Source organism: Sceloporus occidentalis, unplaced genomic scaffold (assembly GCF_023333645.1).
Source record: "Sceloporus occidentalis isolate IW3139 unplaced genomic scaffold, rSceOcc1.0.p SCAF_2, whole genome shotgun sequence".
Taxonomy (NCBI): domain Eukaryota; kingdom Metazoa; phylum Chordata; class Lepidosauria; order Squamata; family Phrynosomatidae; genus Sceloporus; species Sceloporus occidentalis.
In genome coordinates this window covers 46,075,674-46,094,312 of record NW_028316982.1, presented here as the reverse complement: position 1 = coordinate 46,094,312, position 18,639 = coordinate 46,075,674, and the positions used below count along the sequence as shown (strand labels likewise).

The 18,639-nt window shown below is 42.8% G+C and overlaps 1 protein-coding gene across 2 annotated transcripts in view; it reads left to right on the top strand.

Annotated features, from left to right (window-relative positions):
* Window positions 1-6,555: 6,555 nt before the first annotated feature.
* Window positions 6,556-18,639, top strand: part of CLSTN2 (calsyntenin 2) — a 520,062-nt gene continuing 507,978 nt past the window's right edge. For both annotated transcript variants that reach the window (XM_089507754.1, XM_089507753.1), the window contains exon 1: window positions 6,556-6,775. In XM_089507754.1, coding sequence (XP_089363880.1) covers window positions 6,691-6,775 — 85 coding nt within the window. In that variant the 5' untranslated portion in view covers window positions 6,556-6,690. The remainder of the gene's footprint in view (window positions 6,776-18,639) is intronic.

The following is an 18,639-nucleotide window of genomic DNA, read 5'->3' as shown; positions in this document are numbered from 1 at the left end:
TACACTCCTTCTGATGCAGCCTAGAATTACTTTGGCTTTTTAGCTGCCATATTACAATCTTCGCTTATGTTCAGTGTGTGGTCTACTAAAATTCCTAGATCCCTTTGGCATGTCCTTGTGTCAAGGCATGTGTGTTTCATTTTTGCTCCCCTAGTGTAGTATTTTACATTTCTCCCTGCTGAGATTAATTTTGTTAGTTCTGGTCCTGCTCTCTAATGGGTTGAGGTCATTTTGAATTCTGGTTCTGTTCTCTGGGGTATTTGCAACCCCTTCTAATTTGCTGTCATCTGCAAATTTGATAAGCATGCCCCCTTTCCATCATAAGTTATCAGTAAAGATATTGAACAGCACTGGGCCCAGGACAGAATCCTGTGACACACCACTAGTCACCTCTCTCCAGGATGAAGAGAAGCCATTGCTGAGCACCCTTTGGGCTCAGTCTGTCAACTAATTACATATCCACCTAACAGTAGCATTGTCTAGCCCACATTATATTAGCCGTTTTGCAAGGATATCATGGGGGACCTTGTCACAGAAATGTTCAAAAAATGTTCAAGGAAATATTACTTCTCATTTCCCAAAGCTAAGCTGTAGAGTAGTGCTAAATTTAAAGTAGATATTTCATTGTTCATAGCACACCAGTGTTGCAACTAGCACTCACTGGTCCATCAAACTTTAGCCAATGGTTCAATTTTACAAAAGAATAGTGAACTGCTTTGATCCGGCAAAATAGGTCTTATGCTTTTCAACAAAAAGTGCACACTCAGGTCACTAAGCACTATTAGTTATTTCTTAACTGAAGAAATTCTAGTATGCACGCACTCTTGGCTCATGCATTTTAAAACATATTTTAAAGCTGGCCACTGGGGTTTGAGTAAAGAAAAAATGGAGTCATGCCCAAGGCACAGTCTAAGAGCACACAATGCTAAATCTAAGTATTCTTGAATCTTGTCTGTCCCTGGACAGGAAATTGCCTGGAAAACACTACACATAGTGCCTTGACTCCCATAATGGACGTATGATGGGGGTATATATGTCATAAAGATGTTAAGGAAAAGGTAGACAACACAAAATTCAAGTCATTTCATTGCTGCTTTATAGTTAAAAACAGAACATTGATAAATCCAAGACTGGTTAATAAACTATGTTCTCCACTACACCAAGCATAGTATATATGAGGCAGGTACTTTTTACACTTAAATAAACCCACTGAAAAAACTGTGAGGCAGAGGGAGAAGAAATCTACCTGCTTCTTGTGCCACACCATGTAATTTGTACAGACAAAAATTAGGCATGAGGCAAGACAGGGAAGCAACCAATTCTATAGGCATTCATCCCAGTATTTGAAAAGCACTGACATACTGATTGGCCCAATTTCCACAATATTTCCCTTGAGAAAATGATGAAAGGAAAAGGAGGGAAAAGCCCGGGCAAATCCATATACTTCAAGGCATGTGAATGCCCAGCACACAGAGATAAGACAACTGTTAAATGAGCCAATCAAGCATGAAACTTCAGGTTAGGCCTGGTGCTTTTGGGCCAAGCATGTATAGTAATATTACTATTTCCATTTTTATAGGAAAATCAGTGGATTAGCAGCTTTTTCTGTTAAAGACAGGTGATCAAACCATAAATAACAGCTTCTCATCCCTGTATGTAGAAGTTGGACAATTGGGATATGTGAGAAACACAGGCGCGTTACAGACGGCCCAGAAGGGGCTGTCTCGTGCTGCCGCCGGTTGCAGCGTCCGGGAACCGCAACAGCCAAACGGCGCGGTTCCCGGACGCTGCCAAGAAGGAGCACAAAAATCACGCTCCTTCTTGCTCCCCAGAAGAGATGCCGTGAGGCGCTAGTTGCACACTCATGGCATCATTTCCGGGGCGTGACGTGCGGACGCAGAGCGTCTGTTACATCAAAATGGCGGCGGCCGTGTGGAGCGGCCGCCGCTATTTGTTACAGACAGAGTCCGTAACAGGAGTAGGGGCATCTAGAAGAGATGCCCCTTTTTTAAACTGGGACGTCCTGAGGACGTCCCAAATGGCGGTATGTAACCCGCCACAGTGTCAGTTGGTGGCTTCTGTGTGAGCAGGATGGTGAATCTACTCTGGGTCTGAGTCTAAAATTTGAGAAACTATCAAATGTACTGAACTCTTTCTCCCAAAAAGATCCAGCACCATGGTTCCTTTATAATTCAGGCTAAAACTAGCAGATTCATTGTCATGGAAGCCGAGAGTCACCACTTGCTGGAGGTGGGGGTAAATTCCATTAGCCTGAAAGCTCCTGGAACTCCTGGTGGCACTCCTATGTAGTTCTGCTGCTTCTGAGAGAGGAGCCATGCAAGTAAGGAAGGACAGCTACTCCCTATCACTTGCTCACCCTCTCTCTGGGCATTTCTACACAAAGGATGCCACAGAGAAAAAGCATTCACGTTGTCCCCTAACTTTCTTATCAATGGTGTTGTGCTGGATAGTGTGGTGGCAAGAATCATCCCTCCCCACTACATCAGCCAGAGAATGAGTGGGCAAGAGAGCAAACAGAGGATGTTTTGGCTGCACCTGCAAAATAAAGCAAAACCAGTCACCATGTCACTTTTTTTTTGCTGTGGTAACAACTAAGATGATACATAAATATGTAGGAATGGGTGAGAATTGCAAGGCCTCCCATATGTTGTGTGCAATGCAACTTCCAGCATTTTACACCACTGGGTATGTTGCCCAGCACTGCTGGGAGGTCACCATCTGCTGCCAAGACAAAGAAAAGCTTTGCTGACCAACCATAAAATAATTAGACCAGCCCTAAAGAGATTGGTTGCTACCTCGAATGGTCATATTGCAAGACCAACCTGGCGAGCTCCTTCCCAAGCTCCATAACTTTACAAGAAGACTAAGCCCCCATACTGAGCCAGTCTGATGTAGTAATTTGACTGTTGGACTACAACTATGGAGACCAGGGTTTAATTTCCTGCTCTGCCATGAAACACACTGGGTGACCTTGGGCAAGTCACATGCTCTCAGCCTCAGTGGAAAGCAATGGCAAACCTCTGAATAAATATGATCAAGAAAACCCATGATAGGATCACCTTAGGGTCACCATAGGTTGGAAACTACTTGAAGGTGCACAACACACACAGAAGCCCCCAGACCAGCCCCAAGGGCAGACAAGCCCTTATTCTTGTGTACCACTGAGACTGTCCCAGAATCTTTCAACTGCTGCCAAGAGAAGAAAAAAAAACCCCTAAGTGTTGACTTGAGAGAGAGCAGCAGCAGCCTCTTCTCCACTGCTCTCCTGCCTTCCATCTTCAGAGACTGTTTCACTTTCTTGACTTTTTAATAGGAGTGGTGGGGAGACTCAGGTGAGCTAGTGAGAGGATGTGAGTAAGGCAAAATCAAGGTTACTATTGACAGGGTGACCAGAGGTGCTCCTTCTCCAGGACATGTCCTACATTTCAGCCTTCTGTCCAGGAGGAATTCCAAAGTGTCCTCCATTTTGACCAGGAATAAGGAACATGAATTTATATTTCTATCAGTGTTTTTAGCTTTTATTTGGACATACCTAGAGCTTTATCACACAGGGTACTTACCGCTACTCAAACGCTGCCCAAGTGTTACACAAACATTTCAGAAGTGCCAGAGGTGGGATCATCTGTTGTGTTTCTGAAACATCATAGAGGCTTCCCGCTTTCCTTCCGTCATGAAGAGTTCACGGGGAGGCCTCAGAAAAACCATTTTTATTAATGGGATCTTTCGTTAATAAAAATGGTTTTTCTGAGGCTTCGCCACGAATGCTTCCATGATGGAAAGAAAGCGGGAAGCCTCTATGATGTTTCAGAAACGCAACAGATGATTCCACCTCTGGCGCCTCTGAAATGTTTGGTTAACACTTGTGCAGTATTTGCATAGCAGTAAGTGGCCTATGTGATTAACTCCCTACATTTTGCAGTGTCTTATCCTCCTTTTCAGCTATGACATCTTTACTGTCTTTAAGATCACCTCATTCCACATAATCTGCCCTCTACACTTGGGTCCTCTGGTGAACATTTACCCCAGTCAGCCAGGACTAGGTTGGTGCTTGTCAGCCTGAGGACTTTTTCTTCAGCTGCTCCTAGACTGTGGAATGACCTGCCGGAAGAAATTTTACAGCTGAATACGCTGTCTGGATTTAAAAGAGCTATAAAGACCAGTCCCTTCTGGCAGGCTTATCCAGTTTATCTATCCTTATGACTGGAGTGCCTACAGAAAAGGTGAGTGCCAGAGGACAGGTCAAAGCAGGTTCTTGCTCCTACTTTCCTCCTCTCAATGCCTTCCTTCCCACAAAATAAAAGTGGAACCCTCAAATCCTCTCCCCTCTTGTCTGTGTGTGTGTGTGTTTAATCTTGTTGTTAGCCACTGTGGATCCCAATACTAGAGAAAGGCAGCATATTTAATTAAATAAAACAAATCCTTGAAAGCTTGCATGTACATGCTTTCTTTAATTTATATATCTATTGGATCTATAGTCTGCCTTCCTGCCCAAGTGGGAGACATGTTAGAGCATGCACTGGTAAGATTTCTCTCGTTGTGGTTGTTATGTTCCTTCAAGTCAACCTTGATGTGTGGTTGTTGTTATCCACCCTCAAGTCAATCTTGACCCATGCCAACTCTGTAGATGAGACATCTCCAAGACTCCCTATGCTCCACTGCTCTGCTCAGGTCCTGCAAATTCAGTTCCTTAATAGAGTCCATCCATCTAGCATGTGGCCTTCCTCTCTTTCTGCTTCCCACTGCCTTTCCTAGCATTATTGTTTTTACCAGTGAGTTGTGGCTCCTCATGATGTGGCCAAAGTACGACATCTTGGCTTCCAGAGAGATTTCTGGTTTGATCTGCTCTAGGACCCATTTGTTTGACTTCTTTGTTGCCCATGGTAACCTCAGCACTCTTCTCCAGCACCACATCTCAAATGAATGAATTCTCTTCCTATCTGCTTTCTTAACTCTCACATCCAGTACATGGTAATAGGGAATACAATGGCTTAACGATGACCTTCTCCTAAGGTTTTCTAGGCAAGGTGTATTCAGATGAGGTTTGTCATTGCCTTCCTCTGAATATAGCTCACATATTATCAGGGCCTCATTCCCACTTACAAATAAACCGCTTCATGGTCCGAATCGATGGATCAGTTCGGCAGTGGAGTGTGGTTCACACTACATTTGCCCCGATTGCATTTTCTTGCTGTTAAACAAAATAAAATAACCCACTTGTGGTTCACATTGACAAAAGAATTGATTCAATTTAAACCCTTTCCTGTGGGAGTCTCTCAAAACAACCCACTTGCAGTTCACATTGGCAAATGAATTGGTTCAATTTGGAGTGTTTTCAGTAGGATATTTTTTCTCTCTGTCCATCACTGCAATTGCATTTACGTACTTCTGCAAGAGGGTCAAAGGGTGGGTGAACACAGGTTGTTTATTTCCACTTTCCTGCCCGGCGACCCCTTTCACATCATAGTAAACCAATTTTAACCTGCATCTCACTCACACTGACACTGAATTGACTCCTGAATTTATAGAATCATAGAGTTGGAAGAGACCACAAGGGCCATCCAGTCGACCCACTGCCATGCAGGAACTCTCAATCAAAGTATCCCTGACAGATGGCCATCCAGCCTCTGTTTAAAGACTTCCAAGGAAGGAGACTCCCCCACTCTCTGAGGGAGTGTGTTCACTGTTGAACAGCCCTATTGTCAATTCTTCTGATCAATTCCAATCCTCATCTGGTTCACACTTGCATGGAATTGATTGAGCCAAAGAGATGTGGAAAAAATCACTGTCCAAAACAGTTTCAAACAATTTTCTAACCAGTTTAAAATGTACTGGGAATGAGGCCCAGGAACTCTCTGGCAGTCTCCTTTCCAAGTACTAAACAGGCCTGAGCCTACTTAGCTCCCAAGAGCAGAGAGGCTGAAATGCTTGTTTGCCTTTTTAGTGATTAATCTATAATCTGTACTCTATGTTTCATTCTGGGTAAGGTTAAATGGGTCTAGTGCGTGGCCCACCCTCTCCAAATGGCTTCAGCGATTTGGTTCAAGTGTGAGCCAGGGTCAGTTTAAACCACTTCGAACTGATTTGCAAACCTATTTCAAGCATAGTGGGAATGAGGCCCAGGAATTCCCGGGCAGGCTCCCTTCCAAGCCCTAAACAGGCCTGAGCCTACTTAGCTCCCAGGACCAGAGAGGCTCTGGAGCCTTCAGGGGGAAATGTCCCTTGAAACACCTGCCTCAAGTGCCCTCAACTTCTCGCTTTGCCCTGGCTGTTGGAGCATCCTCCCTCCCTCCCTCCCTCCCTGATCCCCTCCCGAAGAGTGACGTCGCAGCGGTCCCGCGGTGAAAGCTCTGGTCCTGGCAGCCAAGCCTGGCAGTGACTGAGCAGCAGCAGCCCCAGCCCCAGCCCCAGCCCCAGCCCCGAGAGCCAGAGGCGGCAGAGGACTAGAGACCGGCAGCAGGAGGCAGAGCAGGAGCAGCAGGAGGAGGAGGAGGCGCTGCTGCTGCTGCTGTTCTCGCCTCCCCTCGCCCTGCTGCCTGTCTATCTGTCTGATTCATGTCTGTCTGAGAGGAGAGGAGAGGAGAGGAGAGGAGAGGGAGAGCAGCCTCGAGCCTCTGAGGAAGGAGAGCCGCCTGGGCTGAGAAAGGAAAGCCCCCGAAGCACCTGGGCAGGATGAGGCAGGGCCGGGAGTGGGCGCTGCTGCTGCTGCTGCTGCTGCCGCCTTGGCTCGGGGTCGGCAGCCTTCTGGCCGCCAAAGGTAGGCGAAGTTCCCTCCCTTCCCTTCTGCTGCTTCTCTTTCTCTTCTGGAAGCCCCAGCTGTGAGGGGCGCTGCCTCTTTTGGGGAGAGGATGGATTCTTGTTTGGGTTTGTTCAGTGGCCAACGCAGCTCCCCGCCTTGTTTTCCCTCTCTGTGTCTCTTGGGCATCTTTGGTGCTCCTTGTATTAAAAGCTCTGGTGCCAAGCAGACCTCTCTCTGTGTGTGTGTGTGTGTGTGAAGGAGAGGGGACTTTGTGTGTTCGGGTGCCACATATATGTGTGTGTGTGTGTTCATTGCAGGAACCGAGGGGAGAATCTGTGTTTGGGTGCCACACACACACACACACACACACACACACACACACATATATATATTCATGTCAGAAGTCCAGAGATGTGTGTTTGGGTGCCATACACAGAGAGAGAGAGAGAGATTAGAGACATATTCCTGAGAGGAGTGCTGAGGGGAGGGGAGCAGGGGCGAAGGGCATCGCTTGGAGTTTCCCCTTGGGCTTCTGGCAGGCGAGGCGTGATTCGAACCCAGCGCCCGGCGGCGGAGAGGGAGGCTCTGAGACAGCCTGGCGTCCAGGGGCGCTTCAATGGCTTCGCCTTCCCGCCCTGGAAGCCAAGGCTTACCCCCCCCCCCCCCGGCCTTGCCTTTTTTAGCGATTGATCTAGAAGGGAAATCTATGGCGCTTGGCTCTGGGTCAGATGACTCTGGGCCATGTTTGGGACGGAGTGACCTGAATCCACGCCGCTTGTTTTGGCCTCTCTTGTGTCTCTCTCCAGAAAATGCCCGACTTGTTGCTTTAGTTCTTGCATAAGCAAACTTCTCTCTCTCTCTCTCTCTCTCTCTCTCTTTTCGTAGTCCTTGGCTGGGCTGGCTGCTTAAGCGAGGCAGGTGTTTTGGCTTCCCCTTTTCTTGGCTCTGGGGGAGGCAGCCCAGGTAGCCTTCCTTCCTTCCACTTTGGGATGCTCAGCCCTTCCTGAGTCAAGAGGAAATGGGGGAAAGTGTTTGGGTGTCCAAAGAAAACAGTTGCCGTTCTTTCCCGACAGTTGGAGAAGGAAACAAATAGCAGCCTCTGTAGCATTCAGCTGCAGCTAATCCCTCGACGAGGGAGGTCTTCTAGTCCTAGACGCCTCTTCTTTTCGTGTATTAATAATTTCTGCGCTTTGTAGCAAACGTGTTGGGGGAAGAACTGCAGTTCATCTTGGCAGCTATGGCTTTCCTTTGCTCTTAACAATTCACCCATTTCTTTTTTTCCTCTCTGGCATTCCTACCTTTCTGCTGGGAATCTCACCCAGCTCTTCTATGATAAACACAAGCCAGGAGGACCTTGCTCTCTGCTGCTTTGAAATGACCCTCGTCCTGTCTTAAAACGAGTTTAGTTTCTTGATAGGAAGTTTGTATTCATTCTCACTTGAGAACGTCCAACAGAATAAATAAACATTTAAGGGAACTTGGAAAACTTTGCAGAAGCTGCAAAAATACATATTTTGGGGGGCACACAGCACAAAATATCTACTCATTACCTTGTTTGTCAAACTTTCTGTGACTGGAATTCATTTAGAATGCAATATAAATTAATGGAAAGAGACATACATTCAGTAGTAGTACATATTGACAATTGTCCTATTTGTTTCCTTTGAAATGACTTCCATTGAATGTCTTTCTGTCAAAGCTGTGACTTTCATTTGTTGGCACTTGACACAATATATTAATCATGATAGTTTAAAGGGTGCCACATCTAAATTCCTTCAAGAGCTTCAAATTCTACTTTGCCACTGGAGGGCTGCAAAGTGCATTTTTATTTAACTTCAACAATTTTGCATGAAAAGACTTTTTATACAAATTACAGGAAGAAGAGAAATCGATGTCCACAAAATAGGAAGCCTTCGTTCTTTCTATAACTTAAATAGGGGGGATTTCTCCAACTGCCAAGAGTTTTCCTTGCCACTGATTTTGGTTTTGCTCCTATCAAAAGTTTTTTTAAAAAACATATAAGAGAATTTTAGGTGTTGTTCTGCTTCTTAACAAATGCATGGTCTGATGTAAAAAGGGCACCTGGACACTCCTAGGTGAAAAGCAAGTGTTGCTTTAGAGTGCAGTGCTGCACATGGATTGCAGTCCCTTCTGCATTATGTCAGACTGCTAAACTGTATAGATCTTAATGTAAAACTCTTTAATTTTAGACATCTATTGAAAATATACTTTTTCAGCTTATCATTCTATTAGCTGTGAACTGTTAAAGAGCATTTTTATGGGATGGTGATGATGATGACATTAGCAGTGAAGGGTGGCATAAGCTACTTTGGGATTTTATTCAGTTTAAAAGGAGTATAGAAATATTTCTTATAAATAAAAGTGTATGCTGAATGAAGCTGGAATGAATTCAGTGAGGCCATGGATAAGTGTGCATAGAATGTCAGCCTATGGCCATAGTGCCATGATTCATTTATTTCATTACAAATTATATCTATGTGAAATGTTGAGTCAGGGTGTAACAGTAGTTGCTTGGTAGTTTAAAGAAGGTTATTGTCAAGTTTTGACGTTTTCGTACACAGCTTACATAGCTTTTTTGGTCTGCTTACCAAGAGAGCATATTTAGCTTCTTGAATCAGCTGTCTTTTCACTTTGCTGAAAAAGGCAGAGACTTCAGTAGCAAAGAAGATGGAGATAATCAAGCACCTCCTGTTCTGGCTGCCTCTACTGGCTACTAAATAGAACTGTCTAACAAGATTCTAGTGTGTACTGTGTATGGATAAATAGTCTCCAAAAAGGTTAAAGTGGGAAAGCTGCAAGGAAGCTAGCATCACTGTACCATTTTTTTCTGAGATGAGATGTATATATCAAATTTTGATTATATGCTTATAAGTATAGTATACCTCAGTGAGAAGAGGTGTGGTGTAATGGCTTGAGTTCTGGACTGGAGACTCTGGCGATAGAATCACAGAATCATCAGGGTTTGATTCCCCATTCAAGCCCAAAAAACCACTGAGTATAAACTTGGGCAGTTCACACTCTCTCAACCTCATAGAATGGCAATGGAAAACTCCCTCTAAAGAAACTTGCCAAGAAAACCCTATGGTGGGTTTACCATAAGTCAAAAATGACTTGGAGGCACACAACAACAACAGAAACAAATTCCTGAGTTATTGAAGTAGATGTTTTCCTGAATATATACTTCTTTAAACAGAAAATGCCATACCAGAGGGAGAAAAAACATGGAAAGAATAGGAATAGGTTCCTATGCCATAAAAAAGAACAGGTCAACATATTTCAGCAAACTAACAATGTACATATGTGAAATTAAACAACTGGGTCATGTAAACTTTGAATAAATAACTAAAACATTTTGAACCTTCTAGAGACTAGTTGAAAGCGTCTTACAAAATGCATCCAGAGATTTATTTATTTTTTAAATTACCAGTTTATTTTCTTATGATTTTCATTTTGTTGGCCAAAGATGCTGGGGAGAACAGAAAAAGTGGAGAGCTTTCCCCTTTTCTTTCTGTTTCACCATTTACATGTGTTCAGTAAGACATTCTGGAGGCAGATGCTATTAATCTTGCTTATTATCCCTGTTATTCCCCATCTGTTTAATTCTAATGTACTGCAGCAGCACACCATGAAAGATCTGTGTTTCATCAGCTTCCTTTATCATCCTCTCAGTGCTGCTGCTGCTGCTGAAAACACTTCCAACTAGATAGAGGACAAAGAAAAAAGGAAGGCTAGGCAGGCTTAGAAGGGCTTTGTGAAAAAAGAGTTTCCTTGTCAGATGTTTTGTTAATTGAGGAATGCCTGTATTTATGCAGCAGCAGTAATATACATGGCACCTCATGGAGGAATATAAGCAAAACAGCTGAGCTCTGCTTAAAGAAACGTGTACTCTATATAGCAATAAACCAGAAGGTACCCATGGACCTATCTCTTTTTTTTTTTGTCCTGTGTCCCATAATAAATCTCAGCACTAGTCACTTTAATGGACCTGAGAGTAACTGAAATACTCAGCAAAGAACACCAGTTCAAAGGAGTAGTGATTGATGTGGCTAGCTGTCACATTGGATGTGGACTCTGAAATTTGGTGGCAAAGAAGAATCTAAAAAGTAGATCCTTGTTAATGGGATAAACAGAATATCTGAGGCAATATATCTAGTCATTATTTGTTCAGAGGATATAATTACTTAATGGAGGTGTTCTTGAAGTTTGTTTTAAAGACATTTGAAATGTTAGGAAAGTAAAGATTGATGGACTGGAACACTTTACCTCTTTCTTCTTCTATCAATTTCTTCTTGAAAATATATATTCATATCTTGAATATATACTATGAGCATTGTTGCAAGTTATTACCTTAGAAGAGCTATAGGTTCTTATGCAGCTTTTGATAAGGTGGGTTTTTTTAAAAAAAAAATCAATGCAAGTAGCATAAGTTTTCTCTGTCACTGTTTTTCTGTATAAAATGTTAGCAGGAGGATGCTGATGTTCATAAACAATGGAGATTGTTACTGTACATTATGACTTTCATTCCTTTTTTGGGGGGAGGGGGACAAAAAATCTCATGGTCCTTTTTTAAAAAACCAGAGATGTATGACCTTCCACTTTGAATCCTTTCCCTTGCTTTGTAAGATATGCAAAAAGAAAACTCCTAGCGGGAGTTATTCAGCACTAGAGAACATCTGATATGAAGTGTCAGTCCCTAAGGCACCCTACAATATTTTGTATTAGACACTGAAGGAAATTTGTACATTTGTTAAATCCTTATTTCAGTTCTCTTAAACTATGTCTTTGCCCTTGCCCCAACTCTCATAGTGCATAATGCAAAGACTCTTAAATAGTAACCTCAATTTTGCCTTACTCGCATCAAAGAGATCCTCTGTTTTAAGAAGATTTTTTAAAAAATAAATAAATAAAAATTAGCAGGCCTGGTATGAGGAGGTCTAAAACAGCTATCCTTAATGACAAAATGTCCTTAATGTTTCCAATAGGAAAATGGAATTGTTTTTAGTAGCAAACTGAACTGAATGGCAACTGGTTTCTTTGCCCATATAAATAATTGTGTCTGTGAAATATGAACGAAATGTAAGGGGATACAGATTGTTTTTTAAACAATTATCTTTATATTAATGAGGTCTGGTTTAGTTCTCTGCAATTTATCTTTTTAGCTAGATTTTGGTTTGTTTCTTTTTAATGAAGTATTTATAATTTCTTCCATGCAAATTGTTCCAGTAGAACCTTGAGCAGTTTGATACAGAGTGAGCACCAATGTCCTCAACACTGATCTCTTCTTGTATTGGTGAATCTGTTTCTTATTGGAACTTTTAACTCCCTAAAAGGTGGCTGAAGAATTATGAATTTGTCTCAACTAGCAGTTTTGAGAGCAGTGTTATATTACTCTCTCAGAGCAGATCAGCAAGTGTGGAGTTCTAAACAGACATAACAGCCTTTCTAGACTTTGGAAGACCAATTTTCTTTCAAGTTGCAGGGGCATCCCTGTATAGATCATATTGTAAGCAGAAGCAAAACTATCAGCTTCCCACATCACAGACATCAGGAACTATGACTCTATAACTATGGAGCTGAGTCTAGATTGTGGAAGTCTACATCCTGCCTACTAGTTTTAGAATATTAAGTTGAAGTCTGGGAGTCCATTGAACATTACTATGAAGAAATACATTAAGAACTGCACTCATCCTCTACAGTTCAGTAAACCAGCCCTCTGTATTTCAAACACCAAGAACTTTCTTCCAGTAACTATAGGTGTTAGCAAGAAGATGTTTGCAGACAGAACTGCTATCATCCCCAAACACAACCCCAATATTCACAGTACCCTACCCTAAAACCTAGAGAGCTTTGCCATGATTTGTCCATAAAGCAATACATATCCATGTACCATCCTTCTTGGTCTAATCACCCACCCACCCCCTAAACATTTTCGCTTTCCCTCTACATTTTTTCTCCTATTAGAAACAACATCCCCCACACATCTGTGGATTCCTGACTCAAGCAATTATCACCACTGTGAACCACCAGCAAAATTTTCTTCAACACTACATCTCCCATAATTCCCCATGTCCACAATATACATAGGTTATCCTACTCTTATAAACTCCCTCTATATCACTACATGAATAACCAATTAACATAATGCATACACATAACTTATGACACATTCGGTTAGATTCTGACAAAATATATGGTTATTTAAAAGATAGAAATTGGGGTCCACTTGGAAAAAATACAGCTTCTCTGGAACGCTTTAGCTCTTTCTTCTTCTATTGCTGTACTATCTTTACCTAGTAACATAATGGATAAGTGGAAACAACAAAACAAAGATTAAAATATTATTGTCTCAGAAACCTCCCACTTATCATATGAGTCAGAACAAGCTAAGATGCATTGCCTTTCTTTTACTTCTGAGTAAATTCCCACTGTTTATTGACAGCTGGTTCCATCTGTTGTTTCCCTTTTAAGATATTTTAAAAGCTTATTTGTTTCCTTTGGATTTTTGTTGTTGTTGTTATGTTCCTCTGTTTCTGATTTATGCCAGCCCTAAGGTGAACTTCTCATGGGGGTTTCCTGACAAGTTTTTTGAGAGGGGATTTGCCCTTACCATCCTCTGAGGCTGAGAGATCACCCAGTGGATTTAGAATCCTTTTACTGTGTTATTTTCTTTCATAGTTTCAGATTTGGTTTGCTCAGTCTTAAATTTGTTTAAAAGAGTTTTATGTATTTATCAACATTACATTGATACTGAGTTTATGTTTTATATTGTGAGTAGCCTTAGAGAAGACTGTAGTATTACCAGGATGTTAAAAATCTTTTAAGTAAATATGTCCCACTAAACCTCAAGCAGCAGGAGTTTAAAAGCTGTGGGGATTAGAATGAGAGTAAGAAAATACTATTAGCAAACTCTTTGGTAAGCAGAACGCCAACCTAAACCACATATCCCTTCTATTTTTTTAAAAAAAAGTTAGCAACGTGGATGAACGTGGGTGAGAATAATCTGTTTGTTGGGTAAATGATCCAGTCACCCCAATGATTCAATTCAAAAGGGCTTCAGTTCAGTACAAGAGAATGGAAAAAGCAAAGGTAGTGAAGAGAAAGAAAATAAATATCACCAGTCTCTGTCCTTAGACATACTTGCAAAATTCTGCATCATAAAGCCCTGAAGCCATAATCTGTCCCTAGATGTGTTCTGATAGATGCAGACATAATGAAAATGCCTTGTATTTATGCCATGGGGACACTTGGTTCATGATTGACAGATTGAGGAAAAGCAGTCAATTAGATGGGATCTTGAGACAAGCCAGGTCTAACATACAGACATGAATAATAACAGTTAGCACATTGCTTTGCCCGTGGAGGAAGTATTAAAAGACGTGAACCAGAAAGAGACCATTCATCCCTTCCTGTCAGAAAGTCTTTTGCCTATTTGAGATGATAACTAGGAGAGGCTCATGACATGGAGAAACCACCTTTTGCAGTTAGAGAAAAGAGTGTGACATTTATGTAAAATTCTTTCTTTAGATTTATCAGTATAATCTTGACAACAAGATGCAAAAAAGCCTCCTGTCCAATTTTTCAGTAAGTGGCAAAATGAGGGGCAGTAAAAAGAGGAGTTATATGAAGCAAGAATTGGAAAATTATCATACCAATAAATGACCATACTGTGGTTGAAGATGTTTAATCTGAACTATGGTGGAAATTATTACTTTCCTATACAATATGACTTTCAGGAAAAGAATAATTTACTCCATGTGTTACCTGTTGGATGATTTTAACAGGGTTGCTGCTATTGTTGTCGTGCGCCTTCAAGTTCTTTCCATCTTATGGAAACCATAAAGGGCTGAGGGCTGAGAGTGTGTGACATGTCTAAGATCACCCAGGGGTTTTTCACAACGAAGCTGGGATTTGAACCCTGCTCTCAGAGTTGTAGTCTAGATTTTGTACTTGGGTAGAAATCAGGAATGAACACTAGAACAGACATTCATAAACTTTTGAATGACCATAGGTATATTCTGTTTGCATAGTCAGTGTAATGTATGAACACCACTTAGATGAGAGGAGAAAGTAAACCAACATGGATTTGTTGTCCCTGTCACCAATACAAGAGAGCTTTATGTCACATTGTTTTATTCTATATAGAGAAAAATCCATTATAAACTCATGTCTTTATTGTAACTTCTAAAAGATAACTCTGGTGGGGTACAAACTGCCAGAAAAAGGCGTGTCCCAGGCGCCTCTCTTTGCTCCACAGGAGTGCCACAGCAACCAAATTGCACGGCGCTCCTGTGGAGCAAAAAAGGAGCACCAGGAAGCGGCTCCTTTTTTGCGGCGCACTTCCACGCCCTAAAGCGCCAGCGACGCTGCAGTGACATCGCAACTGCGTCCCCCTGTTTTGAGGCGGCGCAGCTGTGATATCACCAGTATGCGCTACGTCTGGTGGGTGCACTGCAGCTGCGGTGCCCTTGTCACGTGCAAGGGCTGTCGGGCATGTGTGCGCTCCGCCCACCAGGCAGCCCTTGCACGTGATGAGGGTGCCTCAAAGGCCAGTCTGTTCTGGGCCTCTGTTAACTGAAAATGCACAGACTAGACAGCTGTGTGCAGGCTGCCTAATCAATGTACTTGTATTGCTCTTGGAAATGTTACATTGTGCATCTGTTTTCTTAAAGATCATATAAGCTTTCACACAAGGCCACCTATGCTTACTTCAACATCTGTTGCAACATTGTTATAAACATGGATTTTCAGTATTCACTAGTATTTAAACATCCATTTACAATATATTTTGCATTTTGTCCCACATTAATAATCCTTTTTGATATGAATCCTCACCCTCTGGGTGTAAGGGTCTGGTGGCATGTATTAGCCAGCTGCCACAACTCAATATTTCTCTCTTTCTCTCTCTCTTACATCGTCCTCTAGAGCAGTACATCTCAATCTATCTTGATGTGGGGAACCAGCCATTCCTTTCCCCCAATTGTTCTGGGTATTGGTAACATGTTTGTGCCCATTGGCTCCAGTTGTTTGGGTATTTCTTGGAAACTTACCAGGGACCAGCAGCAATGGCTCTCAAGGATTTGCAGTTATCCATAGACCACCATTTTGAGTAACAGTGCTCTAGAAAATACCAACATAAATTCATTTCTGCTGTGATAATTGCATTTCTAATCATATGGGGACTAGCTTCATCCAGGCGGCACTGAATATGTAACAGTGGAGCAGAATCTGAAGATCCATGCACTTCCTAAACTATCACTGGAAACAAACAAACAAATAAACATATAATACTTTTTGCCTTTGTCAATTTTATGCACATATCTCCCTGTAATGCACATGGACCATTGTTCTTTCTTTTACAGTTAATTTTCCTTAAAAGTTTTCTACATACACTCAAAATTCTGGATATTTAGACCAAGTACAAAAAAGAAAAAGAAAAATGTAAAAGAAATAAGGAAAAAGAAAGAAATATAAAGACAACAAGTTTGAAAAGTAGCTTTTGACTTTCTTTTCAGTGGACATGCATCTACATAATATAACTGTATCTTGTTATCTATAGACTATGGGCCGGAGTAGATGGATAGGGAAAAGTGTCTCAATCCTGCTTTTCCAAAAGCAGGTCAAAACTCTGCTGTCCAAACTTCCTGCTCCCAAGGCAGGCTGAACACCCACAAGCAGAACGCACAGTGTAGCATCAAACCATGCCACTGGGTAATTTTTTTTGTTGCTTCCTCACCATGCATGTGAACCATCTTACAAACGCACTACCTGTGGCTTTCAAGTATCTCCCATGTCTGCCCAGATGCCACCCCATTGGATGACCACCACTTTGATCGGCCACACAGTCGCATGTGCAATGCTCCACCGGTGGAGAGAATTGGTGCGTTTCTGTGTGAGTGATACATTAGCAAAGCACAATCATGAAGGCCCCCCTTACATGCCCCCTTCACCCCATGGCCCCTGTTGGACTGTCCGTTTTGTATATGTTGTAATTACTTCTATTGGAGTTACTGCACTTTATTTTATTTATTTTATTTGTTTGCTTTGCCACAACCCTGCACTGGTGACAGGCTGTTCATATGTATGTGCAAAGATGCACATTTTGTGAGCTAAACCAGAATATCCCAGATTATTATTATTATTATTATTATTATTATGCTCCAGTTTTTAGCCTTGGAGCACAGCTTTGTTTTGGTTTCCATCCACTTTGGAGGTGTGTGTCATATAAATGGCTTTATCTTATACTACTTCTGATAATCAGCTCATACTAGTTTTCACAACCAGCACTCATTAAAGCCATTTTCATGTTTTGACAAAAAGACTGTCAGGAAATGTCACTAACATTTTTTTTTCTAACCAAAGCAGACAATTTGTCCATTTATTTTAACTCATTCATTTTTAACAACTGTTCTTCTTTAAGAGTTTATACTGAACTATTCCACATTTGAACATTTAATAGTCTTGCTGTTGTGATCTTGTACTGAACTATTCTTCCATGGCTCTTTTCCAATTGTTCATCGATAAGTCCTGGAAGAAACAGTTCTGGCTTTAATTGTATGTTAATGTTTAAGATCGTCTGTATCAAAACACAGAGAACTTTTTATCTTTTTCACATGTCTACCACATATGATAAAATGTCTCTTCTTGTTTATAGAACTACAGAACTAGCTACAGTACTATAGTGCTTGAAAACCAGGTTGAGGTTTTTTATATGGTGAAGCATGGTGATGTTGGAAGAATATGATTGTCTCACAGTCCTATCTAATCATCAGCCCATTCATCCTAACAACTGATATGCTCTGCCTATAATTCCACAGCAGTGCCAGTTTTGTGAGGGGAGAATTAATAAGTTTTAGGATGGTTTTGTTAGAGCAGTGTTATGAAGTAACTAGCATAGTACATTTGTAACTAACCACCTTGGATACTGGAACTGGGGAAAAGGTGGGATATAAATTAAACAACTAGTTCCGTGATGGTGAACCTATGGCACGCGTGCCATGGGTGGCACGCAATGCCATTTCGCCAGGCACGGGGTGAGGGAGAAGGCAGAATGGGTGTGTGCCCATTCCACCTCCTCCCTGCCATTTTCAGGCCTCCCTGTCTCTCTGAAACAGCGGGAAGCCAGAAAATGGCGCCTGGGAGGAGGAGACAGAGGCACACACGCATCTGTCTCCTCCTCCCAGCCCTCTTCCCTCCCTGCTTCCCTTCACTCCGCTAGATCGAGGAGAAGGGGGCTAGGATGCGTGCCCAGCCTCCTTCTCCTCCGTTCCCATGGAGCCCTTTAGCACGGAGCGAAGAGCCGAAGGAAAGGGGGCTGGGACACGTTTCCAGCCTCCTTTCCCTCGGCTTCCCTTCGCTCCCCTCAAAAGGGCTCTGAGCGGGGAGCGCAGAGCCGAAGGAAGGGGGGCTGGGATGCATTCCCAGCCTCCTTTCCCTCGGCCTCCCTTCGCTCCCCGCAAAAGGGCTCCATGGAGCCCTTGAGCGGGGAGCGAAGAACCAAAGGAAGGGGGCTGGGATGCGTTCCCAGCCTCCTTTCCCTCGGCCTCCCTTCGCTCCCCGCAAAAGGGCTCCATGGAGCCCTTGAGCAGGGAGCGAAGAGCCGAAGGGAAAGGCCTGGGACTGTTGCCCAAGCCCTTCCCTTTGGCCTCCCTCCCCCTCTGCCGAAAGGGCCCCATGGAGCCCTTTCAGCCGAAGGAAGAGGCCGAAAGGAAGGGCCTGGGATGGGTTCCCGGTCCCCTTCTCCTTGGCCTCCCTTTCCTCGGAGTGAACGGGTCCCTTGGAGCCATCCTCCAAGGACTGTTTGGTGGCCTCTGACAGCCCCAAAGGTACCCTCAGAGGCTGGCAAACCTGGGAGGACGGAGCCC